The sequence below is a fragment of the Larimichthys crocea genome, chromosome VI (assembly GCF_000972845.2).
Source record: "Larimichthys crocea isolate SSNF chromosome VI, L_crocea_2.0, whole genome shotgun sequence".
In the NCBI taxonomy this organism is placed as follows: domain Eukaryota; kingdom Metazoa; phylum Chordata; class Actinopteri; family Sciaenidae; genus Larimichthys; species Larimichthys crocea.
Genome location: NC_040016.1, coordinates 3,078,655 through 3,104,493, shown reverse-complemented (window position 1 = coordinate 3,104,493; position 25,839 = coordinate 3,078,655). Strand labels below are relative to the sequence as shown.

At 38.6% G+C, this 25,839-nt stretch overlaps 1 protein-coding gene across 7 annotated transcripts in view; it reads right to left on the bottom strand.

Annotated features, from left to right (window-relative positions):
* Positions 1–25,839, bottom strand: part of slc2a9l2 (solute carrier family 2 member 9, like 2) — a 122,785-nt gene that overhangs the window by 56,068 nt on the left and 40,878 nt on the right. For all 7 annotated transcript variants that reach the window (XM_027279023.1, XM_027279017.1, XM_027279018.1 and 4 more), the window contains 4 exons: positions 24,666–24,853; positions 21,506–21,616; positions 12,410–12,511; positions 12,073–12,148 (listed from right to left, as the gene is read on the bottom strand). In XM_027279023.1, coding sequence (XP_027134824.1) covers positions 12,073–12,148; positions 12,410–12,511; positions 21,506–21,616; positions 24,666–24,853 — 477 coding nt within the window. The remainder of the gene's footprint in view (positions 1–12,072; positions 12,149–12,409; positions 12,512–21,505; positions 21,617–24,665; positions 24,854–25,839) is intronic.

Sequence of the window (25,839 nt, the reverse complement as noted above, 5' to 3'; positions counted from 1 at the left end):
CATAAATGAAAAATTTCACCATCCCCCCTAGTTTCATTTTACAACTCAACTACTGACTGAGAGCGACTGTAGGAAGTTCAACACATACCTCCAAGTCATGCTTTCAAGAAGTTGTATTCCTCAGCAACCTGACCTGAACCCGACAGGCTGTTTTTTGGGGGTAAAGCTTCATCTTTGGGATTATTTTCAAACATAAGAAAATTCTCTTTCTTGGATTCTGCTAAACATCTATATCAATGTGTGTCATTTGTTGCAACAGTGGGAAGAGACAGAGTAGCTTGAAGAGTGAGTGGTCAGTAAGTTTTTCCTCACTCGAACCGAGGGTCTAAGGACAGAGGGTGTCACTCCCTGTACAGATTGTAAAGCCCTCCGAGGCAAATGTACTTTGCGACTTTGGGCTATACAAATAAAATCTGATTTGATTTGATATGATTTAATGGATGTACATTTGGAGCATTTTACTCATGACTGCTGTCATGTTATGTGGGTAAGATGTTTTGTTCCATGTGCCGATACTGGGAAAAGGCAAAGTTGATCTACTAACCAGTTAGGCAGATATATGATATGAGCAACTGTATATGATCTTTTTTTTCTGTTGAACATGTATTGTTTATTTAATGTCTTCTGCAGTAAATGGTATAGCAGCTAAAAATTGCAGCTTTGAGAGCTCTTTGGAATTGTACTTGAGAAGCAGCCGTAGAGTAACTTCCCTTGAATGGCTAAACTGCTACTTGAACTAAAAAATAAGCATCCATTCAATGTCAGAACCAGTCAAATTCATTCTTAACAGGGGGTGACCCTCTACCCTAAACCTGGTATCTGTAGTCATGTCTCCCCTAAAACATGTGGTTGTCTGCAGGTGTATTTTGAGCAGCACAGAATAATCCTAGAAATATTCTAAGAATATTCTAGACAGCAGTGTATCTCTATCATCCTCAATCTTCCGTGACTAGATGCTGCTGCTTGTCACTTTCATCATGAAGGTCAGACTACTCTAAAGAGTATATAGGCATCAATATTGTATGGAACTGAGTATTTCAAAGAAACTGACAGAAAAGCACAATTACAAATCTGTCTGTTACTTCAGCACTATAGATTTATCAATACACAGCACAGATAGGGTACTGATATTTCAGGGTTTGTGGTCGGGGCCATAGACTCGCTCAAATGTCAGTCAGATAATGAGGATCAATGAGTCAGGTAGACAAGACTATAACATATTCATCTAAACAACCCCTCTGCCCCTGCTCTCTCTGCTATTTGGGGGATGGCAGGCTAACAAGGGGGATGCATCCCTCCTCATTTCAACAAAAATTACCTGCTGGTCAAAAAAGTGTTTTAGTGTAGAAGTATTTTATTTAAATCATGGGACAAATATTTTAATGTATCTCGTGATCTGGCTGTAAACAGTGCAGTCTGAGCCATTTAATTTTGATGACCCACAATTTACATTAGGACAATGAAGGGTTCAGCATGATTTGACAGGGAGCAACAATTATTTCCCTATTATCACTGAATAATGTGTATCTATAGTGACTGCCTCAGTTGCTCTTCCATATTCAACTCCAGGCAGCTTCTCGCCACACTGAACAAAAGAACATCATTTGCATTTTATCTCACAAATAAAAATCGGAAACAGGTGGACCTATTTGTTTGCCACTGAAGTGAGCAAATGCTTTTGTTTAAATCCTGACGAAGTAATGACGTTGAAGGAAAACTCTCTCAGTCAGTCAGTTAAAATGAAGCATTAGTTGTGAAAAAACAGGGAAATTAATCTATTTTAGTAACATGTGCATAAAAGATTACACAATTATAGCCTGACCTCCTAGAGAATAATACCCATAGCCATATGCACTTCACCAAGGACAGTACCACACAGTACAGAACAACTTGATCTTTGGTGGCACCGTAAGCAAGATCTGAAAATGCTGGCATGGCAGATTTTGATTATCCAGAGGAAATGGGGTTTGAAGATTTGTTTAAAGTAAAAATCGCTTTATGCAGCTATAAATGTATAAGCCATAAAATGTGTGAAACAACTTGTAAGAAACACCACAGGGGGTCAATTACCATTAGATCTCAGCATTTCTTAATAATTAAGTTAAAAAGCAAGGAGTGCAAGTTTAATGTACAATTATACATGAAAAAATGACTGCAGATGTTGTACTGCACATATTTCTGCTCCTGGTGGCTATAGGTCTCAAGTGAAAACAATATTTCATACAGTCTTAGGTCAGTATAAGCTCTTATCCAGGTAATAGAGGCATAGCTCAATTCAAAGTGTGTCTTTTTTAATTTGGAGTAAACTGACTGTGTGCCTCAGCCAAAAAGCTATTTAAATTCCCCAATATGTTGTCCAAACAATTGTAAGTAAGAATATTTGTGTGTACTAACCGGACTGAGCCCTTATCTAGGAGGAGTATCAGGCCCAGGACTCAGGGATAGAACTCGGACGTAGAGTTAGGGTAGAGCTGACAAAAGGCTTTATTTTGCCGCAAAAGGAGAACTTTCAACAGAAGACGCCTCGGAAATAGGGGACGGCTGTGAAAACTACAACTGAAAATCCTACCGTCTTAGAGGGGAAAAATAAAAACAGCTCTAAACAAAAAACGCCTCTGGAGAGGGGAAAAAAAACTACAATCAGGAACAAAAACAATCTCCTACTAAGAGGGAAGTGACTTGAATGATCTAAAACTAATCTATTAAGGTAAAAAAACAAAACACCTACAAAAAGGGACTCGACTATGAAAACTAAACTCACTAACTTAGATCGCTGGAACAGCAAAAGGCCAACAAAAACCACTCTAACGGGGCAGACAACTGTGATAAAGATACTCCGACTGTGACTAGACAAAATGACGGCCGGCTCTTGACTATGGACAAGACACACTGGCACAGGACAAAGGGAGACGCAGACTATAAGCACATATGGGGGGAAAAGGGAAACAGAAGGACACAATCAGGAATCAGGGAAGACAATCAGATTGAGGCACATGACAAAGTGACCTGGAACAAGAGGAGAGTTACTTTTCAAAATAAAACAGGAAATGACAAGACAAACATGGAGATGGGACAAAAAAAACTCAACTTGACAGGGAGCAGATCGGATGGATTACAGAGAAAGTGAGAGTGCATTTGGTTTCAAGTAAAATGTTTTTCACTTGATGTAGTCTTCCCTCAAATCGTGCATAGAATCCCTAAAATGCCCACAAAAATGTTTCTATATCAATTGTAAAAAGTAAATATTCTGTCTAGTCTGTCCAGGGTACAGAATACTTGTTTTTAACAATTCACCACAGTGGGTGGGAGGCTGCATGGGCAAGACAAAGTTGATGTTTGCATTCAAAGCTTTTCTACTTGAAGATCATCTGCTTCCATTGTACAATCCTGCTATGTGGGCAGTTGTCAAAACAAATCTTTTTTTTACATCAGCCTTAATGGAAAATTCTCTTAAAGAAAATGAGGAGGGCTTTTCTGGATCACTAAGTTTAAAGAAGCTTTTAAATATATTAATGTTTTACTGACACTGCTGACTCCACTGTCAGTCCTTTCAAAGCGCTCTATTAGCAGTTCCTTTTTTAGGGATCAATGCCGTCATCTGCTCCAAGTGATAAAAGTTTATTGTGACAATTCCTTTTTGGCTGTGAGGACCGTTCGCTTTCAGCTTCCACTGATCCTTTACCCTTGTTCTCTTTCTGAAGAAGAGGGGGAGGACTTGTTTTTAGATCATAAAAATCATCTTTTCTGGGCTCACTGAAGGGAAGACATCAAGTGACAAAAACATGCAGAAATAAGGAGATGATTATCTATCATACACAAAGTGACATAAAGGCAAATTTGAGCTTTTTGTGGAATATCAACTATAAAGTATGACAGAAAAACTACACAGGCCTCCTACACATCAAGAAAACCCACCAAGATAACAATACACAGACTTGGGTGTTAGGTTTGAGGGGTGGTGACGTGGGTGTGAAATGTTTGTTTACATCCAAGGCAACAGTCTAATCTCTGTTTCACATGATGAGTGAGTCACCAGGATTATTGAAATATTATTATAATTTTTGAGCTGTGAAAAGAGCACAAATCAAATTCACATTCTGATCACATGTGAAAATATGTATCATATGGCATAAGTGGTTCTCATTTATTAAGATATCATATTCCTTGTGCCGAGTATCTGTGGTGATAGGCTCACATTGCCAGACATTTCCACATACTAGATTTCTACTATACTTGCATATGCAAATTAAGACTCACACTTGGAGTTGCGAAGAGATTCAGATATATATATATGTCAACACCAGGTATATGATATCTTGATAAACCTACATGAACGTTTTTTGCGCGTCTGATAAATATGTGTGAATCGTTGCCTTACGAACATTAAGTTTCACCTCCATCATTTTCGTCCATCGTTTTTTTTTTTTTTTTTCCCAAAATGGCACTTGAAAAATGTTGCATTAGCCGGTGTATTGTGCTTCCTTTCATGTCAGGTCTTGATTGGTTGGTTTGTGAGTCATAGCTGTAATCACGTTGGTAGATTGGGCTGTCTTTGATTGCCAAAAGCTTCAGATCAACCATGGGTGGATTTTAACATACACAGCTTGAGCTGAGACTAATGTTTTGGACTGATGACTTCATGGTTTGTATTTTATTTTCTCACCACTACAACATGACCCCATCAGTGTAGCCCCCGTTGGCTGTTTTAACACAGAGCTGTTTTTGGTGTAAGTGCCTGCTTAGGGAGGGAAAAAAAAAGCCATGCAAATGATGTCCACAGAGTAAAAACAAGGGCTGAGATTTAAATCCAATTAATTCATGCTGTGGAGCAACCGCAACTAAGCCAACACTGTCACCAAGAGCTGCAGGACCATAGAGTGATGTAGCTCACTCAAATATTGAGTGAGACACAAGCCGAGAATACTGGTGCCTTCAACGAGAGAATTACTCTGCTTACAATATCAATAGAAAGACCTCATATAAGAATCATAATTTCTGTATAATATATTACCCGCACTGGATGCATCAAACAGCAATATTTATTTCACATATGTTGATGACTCTTATTAATTGGAAGAACACATTTACACAATGGCACTGCCACAGAAACATTATTAGGAAAACTTCTCGTTTTAGGGCTTCTTGTTTCATGGATCTTCAAAATTTTCTTTTTCAACCTTTCATTTATTTTCCATTACCCTATCAGACTCAATCTCAGCTGACATTGGGTGAGAGGCAGGGTACACACTTGACAGGTCGCCAGTTCATCACAGGGCTGACATATAGAGACAAACAACCGATCACACTCATGCTCAATTTAGAGTCTATTAACCCTCTGGGGTCCAAGCATGGGTCCTATCAATTGCTTTTGCAATAGTATGTGATTGCCTCATAACCTGCCTTTCTTTGGACTGTGGTATCCACAGACATGGGAAGAACATGCAAACTCCACACAGAAACGTCCCAGATAGCACAAACTCCCCCAGCCCTAAAAAGGCCTTGACCAGCTGACAGGTTCGAACCTAGAAACCTCTTGCTGTGAGGCAACAGTGTAAACTCCTGCACCACCATGCCCATTTTCAAAATCGATAAAACAAAAGAAAGTTTAAAAAAAAGGGAAAAAAAAGAAAAGAAAAATAAATAAATAAATATTGTAGGTATAGACAGCATCACATCCTTCCTTTGAAAGACATCCACTGAACATGGTCTGATTTTATATGGTCATACACTAACAGAATGTCACAGCCACTTCAAGATACCAGTACCATGGAAAAAGCTGCTGGTAACAAAATAATGAATACATCAGCATCTCTTTTGGGAAGTGTCAGTCTCTGCTGTCGCGCATGAGAGCATTGACAACCTGCTCAATGGTGACGCTATTTACTTATGGACAGGATCAAGACAGAAAGAACAGCCCTCTGAGGACTATAGGTAAGCCAGCAGGAAAATATTTCTTTCCTCCTCACTTCTCTGGGGGTTAATATCTACCGACTTGCCTCTGCCGGTGTGGCTCTTCATGCAGCAACATCTCCAGCTGTTTTAATGCCTACAACTTATCAAAATGCCAACTGTCATCCCGTTCTCTGTGCAGATTTCAGAAAAAGACAGCACGATGTGTTCGTATCTGGTCTTGTTAGTTTGTTTGTTATATCCGGTCTTGTTAGTTTTCATATGTAGGCACCAACATTACAAGGGTTGGGAAAAGGCTTGGGGAGAGTTGTTTTCTATGGTTTGACAAGGTGGCAAAATCTGACAGACTCAACAAGAGAGTCATAGAGGGAAAATTGACGATTTCTAGTTAATGAGATGACAGTGTCAGCCTGCTAGAACGAGCAAAAAAGAATAATCTTTGCCTTGAGTTGAAATCAAAAACTGGACTTGGATTTGTAACCATTCAAAACAAAATCCAAGTCCAGTTGTCACTTGAGGTTCCCAAAGTTCTTAAACACTAGCTAGTGTTTAAAAACTTTGGGAACCTCAAGTGACATCCATGGAAAGCAGGAAAATGGAAATACAGTAATCAAACTATTCTGCAACAATAATGTAAGTACAGTATTTCTGCTTTCTAAAACTTGAAAGGATACTCTCCATACCATTAATACGGCTGTCTCTATGGTGACAGTTGAACAAATGCTTCAGGATCCTATACTGTACAATGAGCCCATGCTGCCTCCAGCAGTGAAAGGACCCAATTACCCTTGACTAGAAATATCTGCAGATAGGTAGGTACTCCTTGCCTGCTCTGGTGTTTGGCAGAAGATAGGATTTTTTTCAGCAGTGGGCACTTCCACTTGTCAATCATTTGACTCAAACTATCTCAAAGTCTGTCCGCCTGTGACAAAATTTTCTAAACATTTCACATCAGGTGCTGCAGCAGCTGCATGCACCAATTAAAAGTCATGTGTGGTATATGTCAAAAACAGGCCATGCAGGCGATCACAAGCCAAACTGTGACTTGCACATGCCAGTTAAACCTGAAAGACATGACGAGATGTTTTGGAGTATGGATCATGGATCATTGTCTGAAGAAAGGTTTCAAACCAAACCATTTTTTTTTACATAAAAAAAGACATAAATATTTTTTTGTCTAACTATACAGCTTTATCCTTTATGTTTTCTATGATGCATGCATTTTGTCTGCCTGTTCTGTGCTGGATTTTATAGGGTTTGCTCTCATTATCCCTGCACCTAAACAGTATTTCAAATAGAAAGCAATCCCACTAATAAGAAACGGAATCTGTCACAGCAAGAAATTGCTGCTGAAAATCCAATTTATCAAGACTTATGGATTTCATTAAACATTTCACTAGACTGCAGTTTTATAAGCTGTCTTGTCTTGTTCCATTAAGTCCACTAGTATCTGAGCTCTATCCTCTGACTGGGGTGTTTTTTTCTGACTCATCCCATGGATGTTATGTGTGATTTCAAAGATCAATTAAACACTGCATTCAGTGCAAAATATATGCATTAGTGGCATGTAAATATAATAACATAATAACCAGATATGCGTTTTCTTTGAATAAATCAGACTGACCAAAATTGACCCAGTGTAGGATACTTTTCATTGAACTAAATTAGAGGTTCTGTGTGACAAAAACTACGAGTGCTACCTCTTACTTTCAAGAGGCACAAATCATGGCATGTACTATTACAAGCCGTTGTGCATGGGTTCATGTGCACCAAAGATATAATTGCTGTGGGGCACTGTGGGTCATGTTCTCCTCAATATGTGAAATATGGAAATTTGTAATGACCAGCCTCTGAAAGCTACTATGAACAGAGACAGGGGAAAATATAGCCTGCTGCACTCCTGGTCTAATTTTACAGTGTGTTTCATATGTGACAAGTGCAAAACGGTAACTGTACTTACAAGGATAAAATAATCTCCTTTATTGCATGTTGGTCTATATCAAGTGGTCTGAAAATAAGAGAATATTAATGTGTAGGTATATATAATTAAGCAGAGCAGGTATAAATCAGATATGCATACACTGTAATCAGACATGGCAGCTCTGATAGCAGTTGTCAGAATGTAAGATTTTAGAGAGAACAGGTGTTTTGCAGCTGCTCACTTAACACACTTTCAAGAGTGTTAAATGGATTGAGTGAAACATGTAGACACTTTAGGCATAAACAACTATAGCACATGCAAACAATTCTTTATATGAACTATTCCAGCCCCTGCTGGACAAACCTGGCCCAAGAGGGGGTTGTTCAGTTAGATAAGGATTCTTTAAAGCTTCAGTTCAATTAAAACATCAATTATATATTACATATCCATCTGTGTGGTATAAACACACAAATTGGCACATTACGGTTTAGTAGTTAGTTTATTGCCAAGGCTATTAAATTCCATTCAAAACATGGCCACTTAATGATTCACATTCACTTAATGTTTCTCTTATATTCATGAATTATAATTAAGCATATGCACTGTGGTATCAAACCTAAACACAGACAGGACCCTTTTTCCACTTTTACAGTGGCTGCTTCAAATAAGCATCAGAACACAACGCAAAACAACTTTCCAATCTTTGCTGCAGACCTTGCTGCTGCAGAGGGCAACACCTTGCAGTAAATTACACTTTTCAGCATCAAGAATTCAATCTAACCTATTTCACTCTCGCCTGTAATCATCTCAGTAGGTGACAAAGCGGCCAGTTACAACTCCACAGATTTCCAGCATGCCCGCCAAATTGTGTTAGAGGAGAAAAAAATTTAACATTGGCTTTGTTCTTCAAAAGGGGGGGGGGGGGACCTGAGACACAGCGAAGAAATTAGAATGGAGGTCCTTTAGACTTTTCCTTTCTGGAACATCGCTATCGGGGATAAATACCCACTACCCTGATCTAACACCTAATTTACCTCAGAGTGAAACTTAACGGGACAAAAGTAAGAAAGTGGATCATAATGCATATTACACACACTGCATAATATACACAGGAAAACTGTATCCAGAGCAAACCAGCTTTTTCAATTCAAGATACAATAGAGGAAATGTGCTGTTACAGATCATACAGTGCATCTACAAACTGTATGTACTGTATACAGTACATCCATATACTCGTATTCATACAGTGCATTTATCGATGTGAACTTCATATAAATACAATCATTTATTCAAATCTAGACAACTAATTTGCTAGGATATTCTGATTCAAGGCACCAGCAGCTGACAGTAATAATGGGACTTTCTACAAGGCTATTTTGCAGCCACACAACCATGCAAGCAATCAACATAAACACAGACACAAGCACACATTATGTGGCCTCTAGTCTGAGGATATTAGACTGACACCAATATACTAGAAGTGCATTGTTTTTGTTTTTTACTGGTTCTACTGAAATCTCCACCAGTATACCACTCTTGATATGAGTATGTTTATTTGTAACAAATATTATGGATGCACAGAGTTTGTTAAATGAACTATAAATACAGGAGGATACACAGATCAAAGCTGCTGAAACCATACATAATCACAAAGTATGGTCATAGCTAGACCTGCAGACACAATGAGAGAAAGACAAAATATAGCAAGATTAATATTTCATTATGACTTCTTATGCACTTTCTTTAAATAGACCACTTTAGAACACACAAGTCTGCACATCAGGTTTGATTTTGTGATTACAGCTGCTCTTCACAGTGAGAGCAAGAGCTCTCATAGAGCACAGGCGCTGCTACACCTGCTCTTTCTGCACCTTTAGATTTCCAAAAACAGAATCAAGGACTGTAATCTGACTTTATTTTGTGCTCTCATGCTGTTCTGATTTGTTCATCTATGTTCAGATATGAGAGATATTAAATCAGGTAGCAGAAGTTAGTGGCAACAAGGCAACATAGTTGATCTGGCAAACAACACTGGATAATACATTCTCTGTGTATCAAAGACCTGAAGGAGCAGCTGCGCAGAAGGGGGGGATTACAAGGGCAGTCAGGTGTTTTACCAGTGGGCAGATATGTTATGGCTATGTCTGGACACAGGGGCCAAGGGGAAAGAAAGAGTGAGAGGTTGAAAAGAGAGTGATGGTGCAGGTGTTGCACAAACATGCTGATATCACAACCTACAAAAATAAGTTACCTAAAGGTTTATGTGGATTGCTGTAGAGTCACAAAGAAGAAAGGAAGGAAGAGAGAGAACAATCAAACCTTAATTCATTGTATTGGATTGTAATGATATATTGTGAAGGCTGTATGAGCCCACTGTGCAAAGACCTACAGAAATTATTTATTTTATGCTGCTGCTCAAACATCCTTTCATCCAGGTGTTGAATATATACCATCTATACTGCAGCTTAATGAGGTGAATAGCATGTCTGTAACAAAACAGCCCATGTAGTTAAAAGCAATGAGAGAACGAGACGGACCGATCTCTGCACTCCTGGCACACAAACATGCTTTCATCATCCAAGATGTCCACAGCACAGAACACACCATAACAAGCCATACAATTACATTATTATCTAAGAGTAGTTGTACTTTGCACTTTGTGAAAGATATACAGTATGTTTATTAGCAGTTATTATTAAAATAAATTCTAAAATGACTCTAATGGTTTATGAAGCACATCAGCAAATTTCAAATTGCACACATATCACAGCTGCAGCCAGCAAGATTTAAATATTAACTGTTAGAAAATCAATATTCTCGCCTTCTCTGAATACAAGTATAAAAAATGTGCCATTTTTTGGGAATTGGAAAGTGAATTTGCCTTCTCGAGATCGTATCACTCTGTGACCAATCTAACACAATATTGACAGTGTTTTCTCTCTTTGATTATTTGTGGTTAAACACAGATATACAGAGATAGTGATATCCATCCAGGATGGGCAGGTAGATTAAAATCTATATTTGCACATGACAGAATATTTCAGTGCACTTTTATGAAGAGACCCAGTATGCAATATTCAGGGTCTGATTTGTCAAGCAATAACTTAGCACTATTACAAACTTTGTTATGCCCTTGAATTCATTTTATCAAAAACAAAGCTCACCCTTTTGTCGCTGTCAAAGAGCCACATCACATCTCTGTGTTTTCACTGTAAAGTGAATCAAACTTTGAAATATCTGGGCCACTGTTTCCATAGTGAAAAGACTTGAGAGGAATTGTGGCTCCTCTTTTATCCACTCACAAGCTCAAAGCACTGCTGGGGTCAACCCTCATGTGAATTTTCTTTTCTTCCCCTCCCAGTCATTCACCATTCCTTAGAAGTGAGGGGCTTCATCTGTTTCAGTAGGCCATAAATCATTTCTTTGCAGTGTGTTTAAACGAGGAAGGATCTCTTCCCTCGACGATTACTGCAGAAGTGCACCTGAGCAAGGCACTGAGAGCTACGATGGAGGTGTTACATAATGACACAGGGCAGTGGCAGTGCTGTGCAGCTTGAGTATGTGTGACTCATCTTTGTGCGTCTTTTTTTTCATCCATTTATTAAAGAACATAAATTCTCGGTTAGGAAAATCAAATGTGATCCCTCTGCTATTCTCTCTGTCTTCGTTTCCCCACACTTTTAGCTATTCTTCTGTTCTCATCTCATCATGACACACTGAGGCACTTTGCTGGATTTAATGCTCCCTGGAGATAGTATTATTCGGAGGGGATGTGTATGTGTGGTGACAGCGATAGCCTCACCTTGAAACTCAAAGTCAGCCTCCCACCAAGACCAACTGCTCACATTGTCCCATTTGCATTTGCAGTGCCATGCCATATATATAGTGTATGGCTCCTATTTAGTATGCAAATACATGGCTGCACCTTTAACTGTCATTCCAATTAGTACCTAGTTGGCTACCTGTAGTATAACAGCTACTGTCAATGCAGCTGTGTTTCCAGTTTTAAAAGTGAGGACCAGAGTTAGGTCACTCACATTGGTTATTCTGCAACTACGTCATTGAATTACAGCCAGATATGAATTAGGAAAGCTGATAAAATCTGCAGAGTATTTATTCAACCTCTTTTAAGTGCCGGTTCAAATGTAGCGGAGCACTCAGGGAGGACAGTACAAAGAAAATGAGAAATCGAGAAAGAAGAAAAAGGGAGGAAATCTGGTAATGTAGGTCAGTGGTTTTACCTGGCCCAGAGCAAAAGGAAGCAATCACAGCCAGTATACAGATGTAACTGAGGTAGGGCATCCATGATACACTGTCCTGTGATAAGACAGAGAGAGAAATAACATGACAATGATTGTTCTTCTTTAAGCATCATTTAAGTCTTGTACATTCTGGATATGCAGAAATTCTATTTTGCGGACACATGATAACCTCATTCCCTCAGAGTGGGAATCCTGATGGCATATTGTTCACAGTATAATTGGGCCACAGTACTGAGAGCCTATGTGTATTGTGACACTTACTTCACTTACAGTATGTCTAGAATGAGGTCAGTGAAGAGGAAGAAGAGCTGCTTACCTGGAAATTAAGGAACACTGTGAGTAGGCTGAAGAATCCGGCCATAGCAGAGAAACCAAATATAAGGAGGGGCTTCCTCCCGATTCGTTCTATCACTAAGCCCTGGGGACAGGACAAAAAAAAAAAACAGTATAATATGGGAAGCATTCAAGCACACAGGCACAAGCACACAACGTCAAGTGGTTTTCTGTACAATGTCTCTGATTATGAAACTATTTTCTGTCCCTAGAGTAGTGGGCAGCCGGTCTATACCTTTGGTCTAGACTGAAATATGTTAACAACTACTGGATGGATTGCTATAAAAATTTAGAGAATGAATCTCACTGATTTTGATAGCTTTTCATGTAGTGCCATCATCAGGTCAAAAATTCAATTTGTCAAAACCTTTGTTTTATGACAAAATACCCGATAAACCAACTGCTTAATTAATTTATATAGGCATGCTATCACGTTAAACTAAGAACATGAACATTAATATTATACCTAGTTAACCTACCTTGTTAGCATGTTAGCATTGCAAATTAACCTCAAAGCATAGCTATGCTTAAGCATATCCTCACAACGCTGCAACCAAATGTCACCCGGCAAGGTGCTGCGATGGCTAATTAAATATGTGCAAGAACACATCCCTCATAGATTGCTTTATAACACTACTGTTTGACTTGTGATTGTTGATGAAAAATAAAAATATTTTTATCATAGCACCCATTGTTTTCACATAGCGGATGAAAAATGTGCAATAAATACAGTATGTTACAATCTATTCGAGATTCTGTGCATTTCCTAGATCACACTGTGTGTGCCATATGGTAACGATATTGAAGAAGACAGTCCAGGATACAAAAATGAAAAATAAATTTGAAGATTTGCTGAAGGAAGAGGCAGTATGTCACATTTATTTACTTAACCCTTCAAACCAGCATTAAATTCTGGTCGTGGGGAATGCCCTATACATAATGTATCATATGGTACAATGATATACACATACAGATTCAATCATACACAGTACTGCATGTGGCTCATCAATAATTCCACAGCCACTTCTCGCTTTTCACCATGGTGTCCTTCTGCTTGGCTCATAGATGCAGTGTGGGCATGATATGGAGGCCAGATTAATTCGAGATCACCTTTAAACCCACACTGAGCCTACAGAAAAGCCCCCACCACAGTTGTAGACCTTCTTTCTAACCAGTGGGATTTCATGAGATTGTGGAAAAGGTCACTGGTATTTGTACAGTATGTATCTCTGCACAAGAAAACCAGATCAAGATAGACTTTTCCACTGTTCCAAAGTTTACACTGGCTATTATTCTCTCATGCTGAACATTTTTCCATTGGCAGCAGGTTAGGCTACAGAATGTATCCGCCTTAGATTTGGATTTCCTCCAAAGGCATTGGAATTCACTTTGTGTGTGTGTGTGTGTGTGTGTGTGTGTGTGTGTGTGTGTGTGTGTGTGTGTGCACGCGCGCGTGCGTGCGTGTGTGTGTGTGTGTGTGTGTGTGGATCTTTGCACATCCCACGAGTCCCTGAAGGCATGGGACATTTCTCTCCTAGACACTACCCACGCTGTAGCCGCACACAGACAGATGCACACACAAACACACCAACCACCAGCAAAGCCACAGCTCATTAGGATCTCTGAATGTGTAACAGCCTGAATATTTATGAGCTTACGTGTCTGTGCGTATGTATAAGCCTGTATGATAAAGAGGGGCGACAGGAGTGAAGTGTCTCTAGACTGTAGGAATGTGGATGTTATCATGAGATGAGACCTAAGAGAGAAAAAAAGATGCATGTGGTATGGTGTGAACCATTGATTCTGGTGTTTGTTCCTCCGTGTACAGTACATTATGGCTTTTGATTACCTTTTGAGTATCATACCCTTGCCCATATTGCCTTTGTCATTTTTTCATGATAATAGGTCCAGATACACTGCTGCTATGAGGTCTGGCTAGCACAAGGGGTGCCTAAACCATCTCCCCTTACACCACTACAGTGAGTCATACATATATTTACATTTTTATCCAAAGCGATTTACAAAAAAGGGAAACAATCAAGGTACAGTGTGACTAGGACATGTCAGCAAGTAAAATAAACAAACAAATCTAAACCATCTCTTTGATGACTTGCAATAAGAAATGTGAAAATGTGTCTCCGGGTCCATTTTGTGTGCATAAATATAACCTACTGATGAAATGAGTGCTCTCACACAATTATAAAAGCATACAGGTCAAACCAGTGACTTCAGCCTTCAAGGTTGGCAGGAGTAAAATGTCTGCACATTATTCATCACATCAAGAGGCAGATTAGCCATTAAAGATAACTGACCCACTGGCCCTTCAACATGCACTGCAGTCTCTGCACCATTTCTGGTAAAAAACCCTTGGGAGAGGTTTTGAATGAGTAAATCTGTCGCATAAACACACACCGAAAATGACGCTTTGATGTTTTTTTCACACTGGTAACAATCAATGCACAAATGACCTTGTAGGACAAAGATATCAGAGGAGAATACTGATGTGTTTGTTTCTTTGCCAACCATCTATGTAGGCTGCCATTTGGTGTCTGCAGTAAGTAACCATAGCTGAAGATATCATGGCTTGTTTTCCCCCTGGCAGAGGAAGTCATTTACAGATAATCATATTTGTAGACTATGGATAAATGGCTTCCACGGGTAGAAAATCCATCACAATAAAGAGAAATGAAGTTAGTTTTGTAGTCGGTCAAAACTGTTTGTTATCCAATATTTAATGAGAGTTAAACATCCAGTGTGTGAGATTTGGGTGAGATCTACTGGTAGAATATGTCAAAAATGTATATAATATTAAAAAAAATTTTTCATTACTGCATAATCACCCAAAATAAGAATTATTGTTTATTTGTTACCTTCAAATGAGCCTTTTCTCTGTACAAGGACTTGCTCCAGAGCGAGTTAGTTTTTGTACTCCATGATAATCTGTTTTTGTTTAGACCTTAATTTGCCAAAGGGCTACGGAGTGTGACGGCATGACCAGATGTGTGTGATTTAATGTGGGATGGCACACACTCCACAGTTCTTGTGTGTTAGCAGGCTGTATAGTGACAAGTGTGCCACAGTGAAAGGGTGATGGCTCAGTAGGGCACTGGAAAAGGGAGGCAGGGGCTCAGTGGCTAGCATTCTGCATTAAGTAATCATACACTGTGACGCTTTTCTTTTTTCATAATGTGCTTTACAAAGATGTTATAATAGCTGTGTTAAAATTAGAAGCAGCAAAAGAGACTGAAAATAAAGGAAAGAGTTAAACAAAGTTTAATAAAATGCAGAATAAACAAGTCTTTGCTTGATGTTTAATGATGCAGTCAGATTTAATGAGATGCAAAATTCAAAGGCAGCATGAATGCATACAAAACCAGTGGAAAGATATGATGCAAGGGGACATGAACGGATAAAATTTCACTCCAGGCAGTGTGAATTGTGGTGAAGAGGCTCCACTTGTAAACATCTTAACACAGAGAAAAAAAATTCATGGTTATCTCGAGTTGTGTGATGTCACGAGGCTAGAGGAAATATAAAAGAAAAAAAAAACTGGAGTTGTTGGTAAGTTTTAAAGTCAGTCTTTGTAAAAACAATCATGCGCCAACACACTCACAGAGTCAGTGTTAATTAGCTTTTTCTTCATTCTGTGCACACCTTAAGAGTTCAGCCAATCTCAAATAAGGAGGCAGATTATTCCAAAGCATCAGCCCCACTGTGGCAAAAGCTTAAACCCTTGTCCTGAGTCTGTCACGGAGGATTACTAGCAACATTTTCACAACGATCCCAGGCTCTAGCTGATATGTTAGAAAGAAATTTTGTTGCACAATATATGATGAACTGGTAGTGCACAACCCTGTGGGTGCTGTCGTTGCTGTTGACGAGTGTCAGGTAGGGTTAGAACTGTTTTGTTGTTTTTTCTGAAGCTTCCACAGTCAGTGCGCAATTCTTCTTGTAAATGATAACTTTTATCAAGTGTTCACAACCTTGAAAAATACAGTTATTCAATAAAAAGGCTGGCCTTACTCATCCTTCCCATATATTTTCTACGCCCACTTATTTTGTCTAGTATCACTTGATCCATCAGAGCATGCATTGTTAGAGATTGAAACGGGTTGTCAGTGTGTCACAGAGCTCTAGGGCTCCAACTAATGATTATTTTTATTTTTGATTAATCTGTTGATCATATGTTAATCACTGCTTTTCAGAGCCCAAGGCGGTGTCCTCAAATGTCTTGTGACTGTCAGAGAGGACTAAAGTAACCAGAACATATACATTTACATACACATTTGAGAGGCTCAAAAAATAGTTGGCAATTAATGTAATAGTTGATAACTAACTGATAAATTGACTAATTATTGCAGCTCTTTAACACATACTGTAGTCAACGACATTTAGAGCATCGATTACATCGATTACAAACTGTTTTCCTTTTCTGAATAATGCATGCATTCCATGCCACAGTTCTTTGATAATGTTACATTTCACAATACAGCAGAGTGTCCTGCAACTAGAAACCGATGTCCTTGTGTTGGAGGTGCAAAATTGCCACAAGCAGCTATGAGATACCCTTAATAAGCTGCTGAAGACAGAAGGTGTTAAATTAGCTTTGGAGAAGATAACACATTTGGTTGTCCTGGTCCGAGGACAATCATTGCCTTTACAGCTTAAAGATGTTACACTCTTGGGATGTGATTATTGAATTACAGTGTGAAATTTCAAGCAATTATACATAAACCAATTATTACAAAGACCCATTAAGGACATTATGGCCTGTTTATGTCAATCAGATTCTCTTTTTAATGTTGTTTTCTGCGATCATGATGCATACTTACAGACCTGTTCATACGTGTTGAATAAAATGAAATGTTCACTTTCATTGTTTCTGACATGCAAAGAAATTTCTTCTCCACTACACTCACTTTCAGAGAAAGTCATCAAATACCTAGTGTATTTGATGCTATGCCCAGTCGAAAGGACCTCATAACTACCAATGGAGGGGTGGCTCAACATGCTATGCAAGCATTAAATGTTAGTAATTACATGTAGCACCGTCCACGACACATTGCTTAAGACTAATGTGTGAGAAGTTCTGTGAGCTGCATTAACTATAAATGATGGTTAATTAATAAGATGTTTTCTGCTGAATGGACATGCTTAAATAAATCATTTGGTGTTAATTTAAATATCATTCTTTTTCTGTGTACTGTACAGTAAACAAGCAGCACAGGTCCAAACAATGATATAATGGTACATAAAATTATCATTCCATAAGTGTCAGCCCTCTCTTTCTGCCTTCCCTCTAATCATAGGGCACATCTTAATTTCTCTATGGAGCAATACCAGGAAAGATGATGCCTGGGTACTCCCAGAACTCATTAATACAAAAATGCAGAATTCAAAAAGGCGAGTAATCTTTCCTCACAGATTTTCACTGTTTACAAAAAGGCTGCAGAATTTGTGGCTGACCTGCCCCTGCATACACTGAGCTTTCTATTTTGAGTGTTTTTTCAATATGAAAAAAATTACAGGAATGACATGCATGAGATGTTATTGTTTGTGTTTTGGCAGCGCTATTTGCTATGAAAGGCATTAGCTACAGCTAAATGCACCCTGTGATGTATTCGATTTGTCATATTAAGAAGCACATATCACAGGATTTGGGGATTAAACCTCACCTTTGAAATGTTTGCAGCCTAAATGAAAAAAGTCACATTTCAAAGCCAGGTGCAGACTTTGATTTGAATATCATAAATATTTGAAGCTTCTGAAACCACAAATCAAATTAATCTTTCTCATCAGATGTCAAAGTGTCCCTGATGGTGAACAAGAAGCTCATACCAATGATATCTGTTCAACAGCTATGAAATATTAACACAGGTCTATAAAAATCTTGAGGTTGCTCTCTAGAAAAGATGTCAGATACGCTGCTTTTTCTCAAAGGAAAATTTGCTCTGGTACGTGTTTGTTTTTTTGCTGACAGTGGCTGAAATAATGTTACCATCCAAAACATGCAAATACACAACTAAGTAGTTTGTTAGATTAATGAACACCTTCTAACTGATATGTGAGTTTATTTATGATTATTTTCCTTTCTTTCTGTCTATGTCGATCAAACAGCCAGAGGCTTATTATTATCAACAATACAAAAAGGGTGGTGTTCATCAAAGGCAGTTGGGGTTCAGTTGGCTGTGGCTCAAGGGGGTATGCTGTAGAGGAAGGAAAACAGATATCTGAAGGGTGCATGTTGGTGTTTGAAGTCAGGTCACCTGGCAACTAAGCCACTCAATGGGGTCCTCTCACTACCACAGATCAAAGATCAGCTTTAATGTGCTTTCGTTAAGAGGACTCACAGACATAGATAGCAGCCCAAACGATGAACTTAACGCACTAATTTGATGAAGAGAGGTGATAGTGTGCATTTACCACTGCATTTTGTACTGATACTACTTCTTATTTGACGCTTGATGCTTATTTAAGCAGAAGTCTCAGGAACTCTGGTTTTGGGGGAACTAAACTCAGGAAGTAAAAATTGGCTTTAGTTAATTTCTGTTTGCAGTTATTTTGCATCTCAATAACACAGACGATTAGGCAAATCAGTGATTTGCCTAAATCAGTGATTTGCCTAAGTGTTCAAAAAGATGAAGCAAGCAGCTCCCAAAGGGAATTATCACCAGTTGTCCTCAGCTCGACAGATTTTTTTTTATCATCTTTCAGTTCAGTGTTTTACAAACTGCAACTTTGTTGTTTCGAGTCAATCTTATTGCAATTAAGGAACCACATATCATAGAGAGAGAGTTGGTGGAGACAAAAGCAAAGCTCAAAGGAGATTGAATTTTGAATGTTTATATTCATCAGGTGGCCTGAAATACAACTCTAGACTGTCTGCTGGGTGTGTAAATAGGCAACGGTTTGCATATTAGCTTTCTATGGTCACAAAGCATACAGTTTGTTTTAAACTTAGACAGTTTGTGTTAAATCTTAGAATATTATGGGGACACTGGCTTCTCTGTTTACGCATAGAGCAGCTAAATGTTTGTGTTGATCATCACTATAGTAATAGAGGTCAGAGGATAGGACTTTCTCACTCCTTAAACACAACAGATGAAGTGATATGAAGTGAGATAACAATGTCAGACCACTAAAGGGTAAACGTATTTCCTTGTTTGTAATGATCATTTAGGGACATGTAGTAGTTGTGTCACTATTCTGAAGGCATATAGACGAGACAGTGAGGACAGTTCTTCAGAATTAAGGCAAGGTCATCATAGTATTCACAACAAGTGTATTGATAAATCCTCCATTCTCCTGGGTCAACCTTTCTTGGACTCTTGTGCACTTTCTATCCACTAACTAAACTGGCCATTGATGAATAAAATTCTTCACAACAAAGTATGCTGTTATTTGGACAAAGAGCTGTGGCCCAGAAACTGAAATGGTACCTATATCCAAAAATATCCTTTAGAAGCTTCTGAAACAAAGTATTTCTGTGATTCTATGAGAAAATAAACCAGTTTGGCAATGTACGTAGTGTAAGCTAACTCAAGTTAAATCAGTAAGACTCTTTATTCTTCACAATTCTGTCTCTGTCTATTTTTTTCTCTCCTTATTAAGCAGCTGCATAGGGACATTTATTCTTTTAGTTAATTTTGCCACAATCTCCATCAGCCATTGATGTCATTGCTGCCCAATTTTACTGCACCTCACCTGCAGTTCATCATATCCTGTGCCCAGTTTGAGGTCATCAGATGTCCTCTATTCATCACATTTCTATTCAGCATTCTCCTTATCCCTTCACCCTCATCACCACCACCACCACCTGTGTCTGAACTCCATCAGCAGGGTTTCCTGTGCTAATCATGGCATCTTTATTATGCACATGTCAATAAATATATTTGTTCATTCAAACTGAAGACTCTCCTGACTGAAATCCTCTGAGTGGAAAGCAGTTCTACCTCATTCGATGTATTCTCAGTCAATAGCATACTGTTTTTCAATATTTTTGTGGTAACCGTTAATAGGAATTATACTGGATGCAGCAAATAATTGACCTATTTGTTGCTGTGTTAAAGCAAGCAATTAACAATAGTCTCACACCATCCGACCTCTCAGTCATACACAACAATCTGCCAGGAGCCAAAAATGTGATGGAGATGACTACAGTAAATCTTATACCTTCCAACCCACTGTGGAAGGTAAGACTCCTGCCAGCTGCAACAGGACTCATCTCTGGGGTACACAATGCTGCACTATATCAGTATGTACAATAAATGTCAGAAAAGCAGCATCGCACAGGAGTTTTGTTCTAAGTGGAAATTATTGATTTCCTGCATTTTTAATTGATAGTAATCATTGCAGATAAATCATCACATAATGCTAAACTACATTAACAAGCTGCCAACAGAGATATTTCCACCAGCTAATCGCTTATCTGAGCAGTTTGATGCATAGAGCTCTCTGTTTCATCATTTAGTGACAGATCTGCTGCTAGTGCAGGAGAGTACTCCACTGACAGCAAGGCTCTTTTACATCACCAGAGCTGCATGACCCAACTTCCTCCACATCAACCAACTTTGGTCAAGAGTATTAGAATTACATCTGGGCGACAAAAAAAAATCAGATGAGCAAAAACCAAACACAGATCACACCGATACAGAAAATGATGGTCTTTCTAAACTGGGCATATTTACTGTAAGAGATAATGCCCATACATCACATCACACTTATTGTGGTTATAAATTAACAGTCTTATTTCAGTGTCAAATACTTAAACGTTAAACCACACCCAGTCAAAGCACATACATGCCAAGGGATTGGACAAAAGTAAAGTGAGTAAGGACAAAGTCAGGAAAACAACGGGCTACTGTGGCTCAAGTACCACGGTTTGTCTAGTAATCAGAGGATCACTGTTTGATTCATGGCTTCCCCAGTCCAGTCCAAGTGTCCTTGAGCAAGATATTGAACCCTGTTGGCTCTGACATTGGTGTGCATGTATGGGTGATTGGGTGAATGTGACAAGTGTTGTAAAAGTGTGTTGAGGTGGCCAGAAGAACATTTGGTTGATTTATAGTTGAAAACTCACCGAGATGATGGCAGCCAAAGTCTCTATGGCCCCGGTGCTCAGTGTGATGTAGGGAAGAATGTCCTTAGCAAAGCCTGCTTCTTGAAGGATCCCATTGGTATAGTACCAGATCTATGAAAAAGAAATAAATTCCATATATTCTTTCATATGTGTTAGGTTTCAACTCCAAGAAATTACGTAGAAGGTCGTTCACCACAACATTAACAAAAACATTTTCAAATCAATTTTATTTTGTCGATGTAGCGCAAATCATAAAACAAGTTATCTAATGACACTTTTGTTATAGATGTGCTTTATAATATTGAAGAACATGAAGGCAGACCTCCATGCAGATCAGAGAAGACTGGAGAGTTTGAAAAGTTCCACAGGTGAAAGAAATGCACTGTCCCTGAGAAGCAACATTATTTTGCATATTTGTAATTTTAAAATATAAAAATAACATTTTCTTCTTTGACCTATGGCCTGCACTGTTCTCTGCAGTGGTCCTTGAGAAAGATAACAAAAAGAATTCAAAACATGTAAGCATTTGTCAGAAATTATGAATTTTTACAAGCTAAAGGATTGATTCTGTGAGTCTGCAGGGCTCTTTCTCAGTTGTCAACTTCAGCATCAATGTTCTGTTTCATAGCAGCACTAAAAGCCTGTGTAACATCACCAAGTCATTCTTAGAGTACAATATTCACTGAAGTCATTTGACAGGTCTGATGGTGATGGGGTAGTGAAGGACAATCAAAATAAAGACCTTCAGAGTGATCTAAATTACATTTCTGTCTTCTTGGAATGAAAATGTATGTAAATGAAGTCATGATCATATCTATGATAATTCAGATGAGCTTTGTGGTTTCTAGCTTTGTGTTACATTACTGAGTCCATCAACCTATCAAATGTGAAAGATTCAGCACAAATATTATTTTTATGATATTCTTCCTGAAGATGAATGTAAGTAGACGCCAAAAATCAATTTACATGCATTTCTTTGGGCCCACAGTATGTCAATCAAAGAACTAGTGTGTTTTTCACAATCAGCAGATCTGATTGCATCCTTCTTGCTAGCAGGGCCTTAATAGACACATCAAGGTTTCCACTGCAGCTGATTCAATAGAATCTGAGCTTACTTGTCTGCTCCACATGGATTTAAAGAGAAAACAGTGTCTGTCTTTAAAGGTTAAAGTAAAAGCTTGCCTAATTGTACATTTTGCCAAGGTTGGTGTCCTTTACATTAATTCCTTATTCTGATGGAACTGACATCCTCTGAAGTGTTTTTTTCTCAGCTCACTGTTATAGTCATACTTCTTCTTTTAAGTGGTGGATGGCAGCAATAAGCAGCAACTCCTCTCCTCATGCAGGGGTATTCTTGGTATCTGTATGCCCAAGACCAAGACAGTAGGTCCCCATAATTGGACAACACTCATTACCAACCCACCAAGTGCAATGCAACACAGCAGGTGGAGGATGGTTAAACATCTCTTCCCGTCAACAAAGTACACAGGACAGAGTGACTCACAGTGACTTCTCCATGCCCACGGGTTCTCATGCACAGCAGTGCTGAGCATAAACCTAAAGAGAGGCTGATCCACTCTCACTGCCAGAGGCTGGTTGTTTAAGAGCTCTTATTTTATGATGATTTAAAAATAAATAAATAAATAAAGTTTATTTTTCTGTGTAATATGGGGGTCACACCTGTACATGCACAGGCCCAGGAGGACACAATGCAATATGTTACTACACCTGATGCACTGATGAGCAGGGCTGTAGCGGTATTGATTTTTTGTCACTGAGAGGACTGTGATTGTGTGATGTGACACCACATCCAAGCATTTCTGCAGTTAACTGTCAGACCTGTAATTCTTTGTGATGCACTCCTACCTGCCTGGTGATTGTTAAACTACACAAGAGTTAGAAATGCTTCTGCTTATTCTGACATTTTTTTAAATCTCTCTGCTCACACACAAAATAGCACTTAAATGTCCATGTCTTTATGTATACTCTTTTAGTCAGCAATGTGTCAAGCTGACTGATGCTACAGGAAGCAAACGCTGTTTCTCGGCTCAATAAAAGCTCATGGAGCAGTCAAGGAAAGTGTTATGTTTGACTACAGCTCCAGTGGGAGGGTGAACCAGGCCAGAGGTTGCTCATAGTGACAAACACTCAGTGAATTTTCACTTTAGCTCTGTAGTTCCCATGAGCTCTATATTACGTTTTAGTGTCTTTCAGCTCACTGTTTTCATTTTCTGGCCCGCAACTTAACTGCCAGCTTTCATTTTCATTGACCTCATTCAGCAGCAGTAGCAAACACTGTTTTCAGGAAAACTAATCTGATGAACCCACTAGCACCAATGGCAGACAGATGGCTACATATTGGACTGGCATTCCAAATAAATGCTAATGTTATTCCATATTTGCTGAATGTTCACCATGACAACTCTACAAGGTAACAACGGTGTTGTTGTCAGGGGGTACAGCAGGTCGTCCGCTATCTCGTCCACTAATCAGATGATTGGTGACTCGATAGCTGACTCCACCACTCTGTATGTCACAGTGTCCGTATGCAAGATACTGAACCCAAAATTGCTCCTTAAGGCTGTGCCATCAGTGTTTGATTGCATATAAATGATTAGCTCCTAAAAACTCATAAACAGGTGGCACTTTGCATGGCAGTCAATGCCATCAGTGTATGAATGTGTGTGTGAATGGGTGAACAAGATATATAGAACCTCAAGACTGAAAAGGTGCTATAGAAGTACAGTATGTACTTAAAGTGTCTTCAGCTTCTTTTGATGCCCTTAGGGGTAAAAAATAAATAAATAAAATAATGCAGCTTTAAGTATATAGCACTGTTTACCTGGGATAACACTTCCTACGATCAATAGACAAAACACAATGGCTCTCAAGTACAAGAGGAACCACTCCACTTTCCTGCCATGGCACTTGTTCAAATCAGTCCACCAAGACACAAAACTGACTGACAGTGTTGAGGTATGACAGATTATTTTCAAGAAAAGTGTCTGGCTGAAAAACAGAATGTTTGCCCTGCAACTTGTACTGAAACTATGCATATGCATTTTTTTTTTTGTCTGAACCTCATCAGTTTTTATGTATAATAAATATAATGCAATGAAGGATAGCAGAAAGGACAGGTGCAATAAGGGTTGCATCTTACAGCATTGAGGCCACAGAGCTGATAACAGGCCATAGTGGTGATGATGGTGATGAGTTGCCAGCGAACAGCTGGGTTCTTTAGCAGCTGTAACACAGAGGCGGTCTGTAGGTTGTCCTGAGCTCGAGCTTCTGCATGGACCTCTTCCAGCTCCTGGGACACATCCTTCTTTCCCAAAAACCTCTGGAAGGCTGACAGACAGACACACACACACACAGTGTGTTAAAAATATCCACAAATTTAAAAAAAAGGTGGGCATACAAGGCCTAAAAAAACAACCATCATGCTGAGATCAAAGAAATGGAAAATTTATTCCACAGTAACAACACCCATTTAGACTAAAATAAGAGCTAAACCTGTTTTCTGCAGCTTCAGTTGTCTATATGAGTTGAGTAAACTGTCAGTAATTTAACCTTAAATTTATAAAATTTGATATGGAATACTGGTATATTATATCTGCATATTATATAGATTTGCGTGAATGTCTCTATAAATTCCAGGACCTCATAAATAAGGGATCATTTTTTTAACAGAATATGTGGATTTATTGGTTACATTTCATGGCTTTGTTTATTTATACACTCTCAAACTGTACTCTGTGAGAATTCAGATGAGTCATAATGGCTCAATTAAGTGTTTTTAATTTCACAGTGTTTGTTTTCACAATTCTTTTCATAAAATGAACAACTGAAAATTAATTGAACATGCAATGTTTTATTGAGGTGCCTATTGAAATATTACATTTACAACATTTAGAGTCTATAAAAACTTTACACATTATAACTATTTTGTCTTGTACATTGTTGCAGTAATTTTGGGGTCAGGGTTAGGGTTAGAGTTGATGCCATTTAATACACAGAACTGGTACAAAAGATTTTGCCCACTAAAAAAGTATCAATAATTGTCAAGACCTTGAGGAAATCCATGAAAAAAAATGCTATGCCATGATTTGGATAGTGAGCACTTTTCTTCTGAAAACTACAAAATTCAAATACAAAGACATGTTTTTTGTCCAAAGCTGCATGGGATTAGCACAAAGAAGGCATGTCTGTTGAGTTGTAGGTATCCATGAAAGCCAGTTTCATTCAGATATGTAGAGATGAGAGGTCAAAGGACTCCTTTGAAAAACACCATGCAAGATTTTACATCACAAAATCTTTGCTACACTTGGAGCATT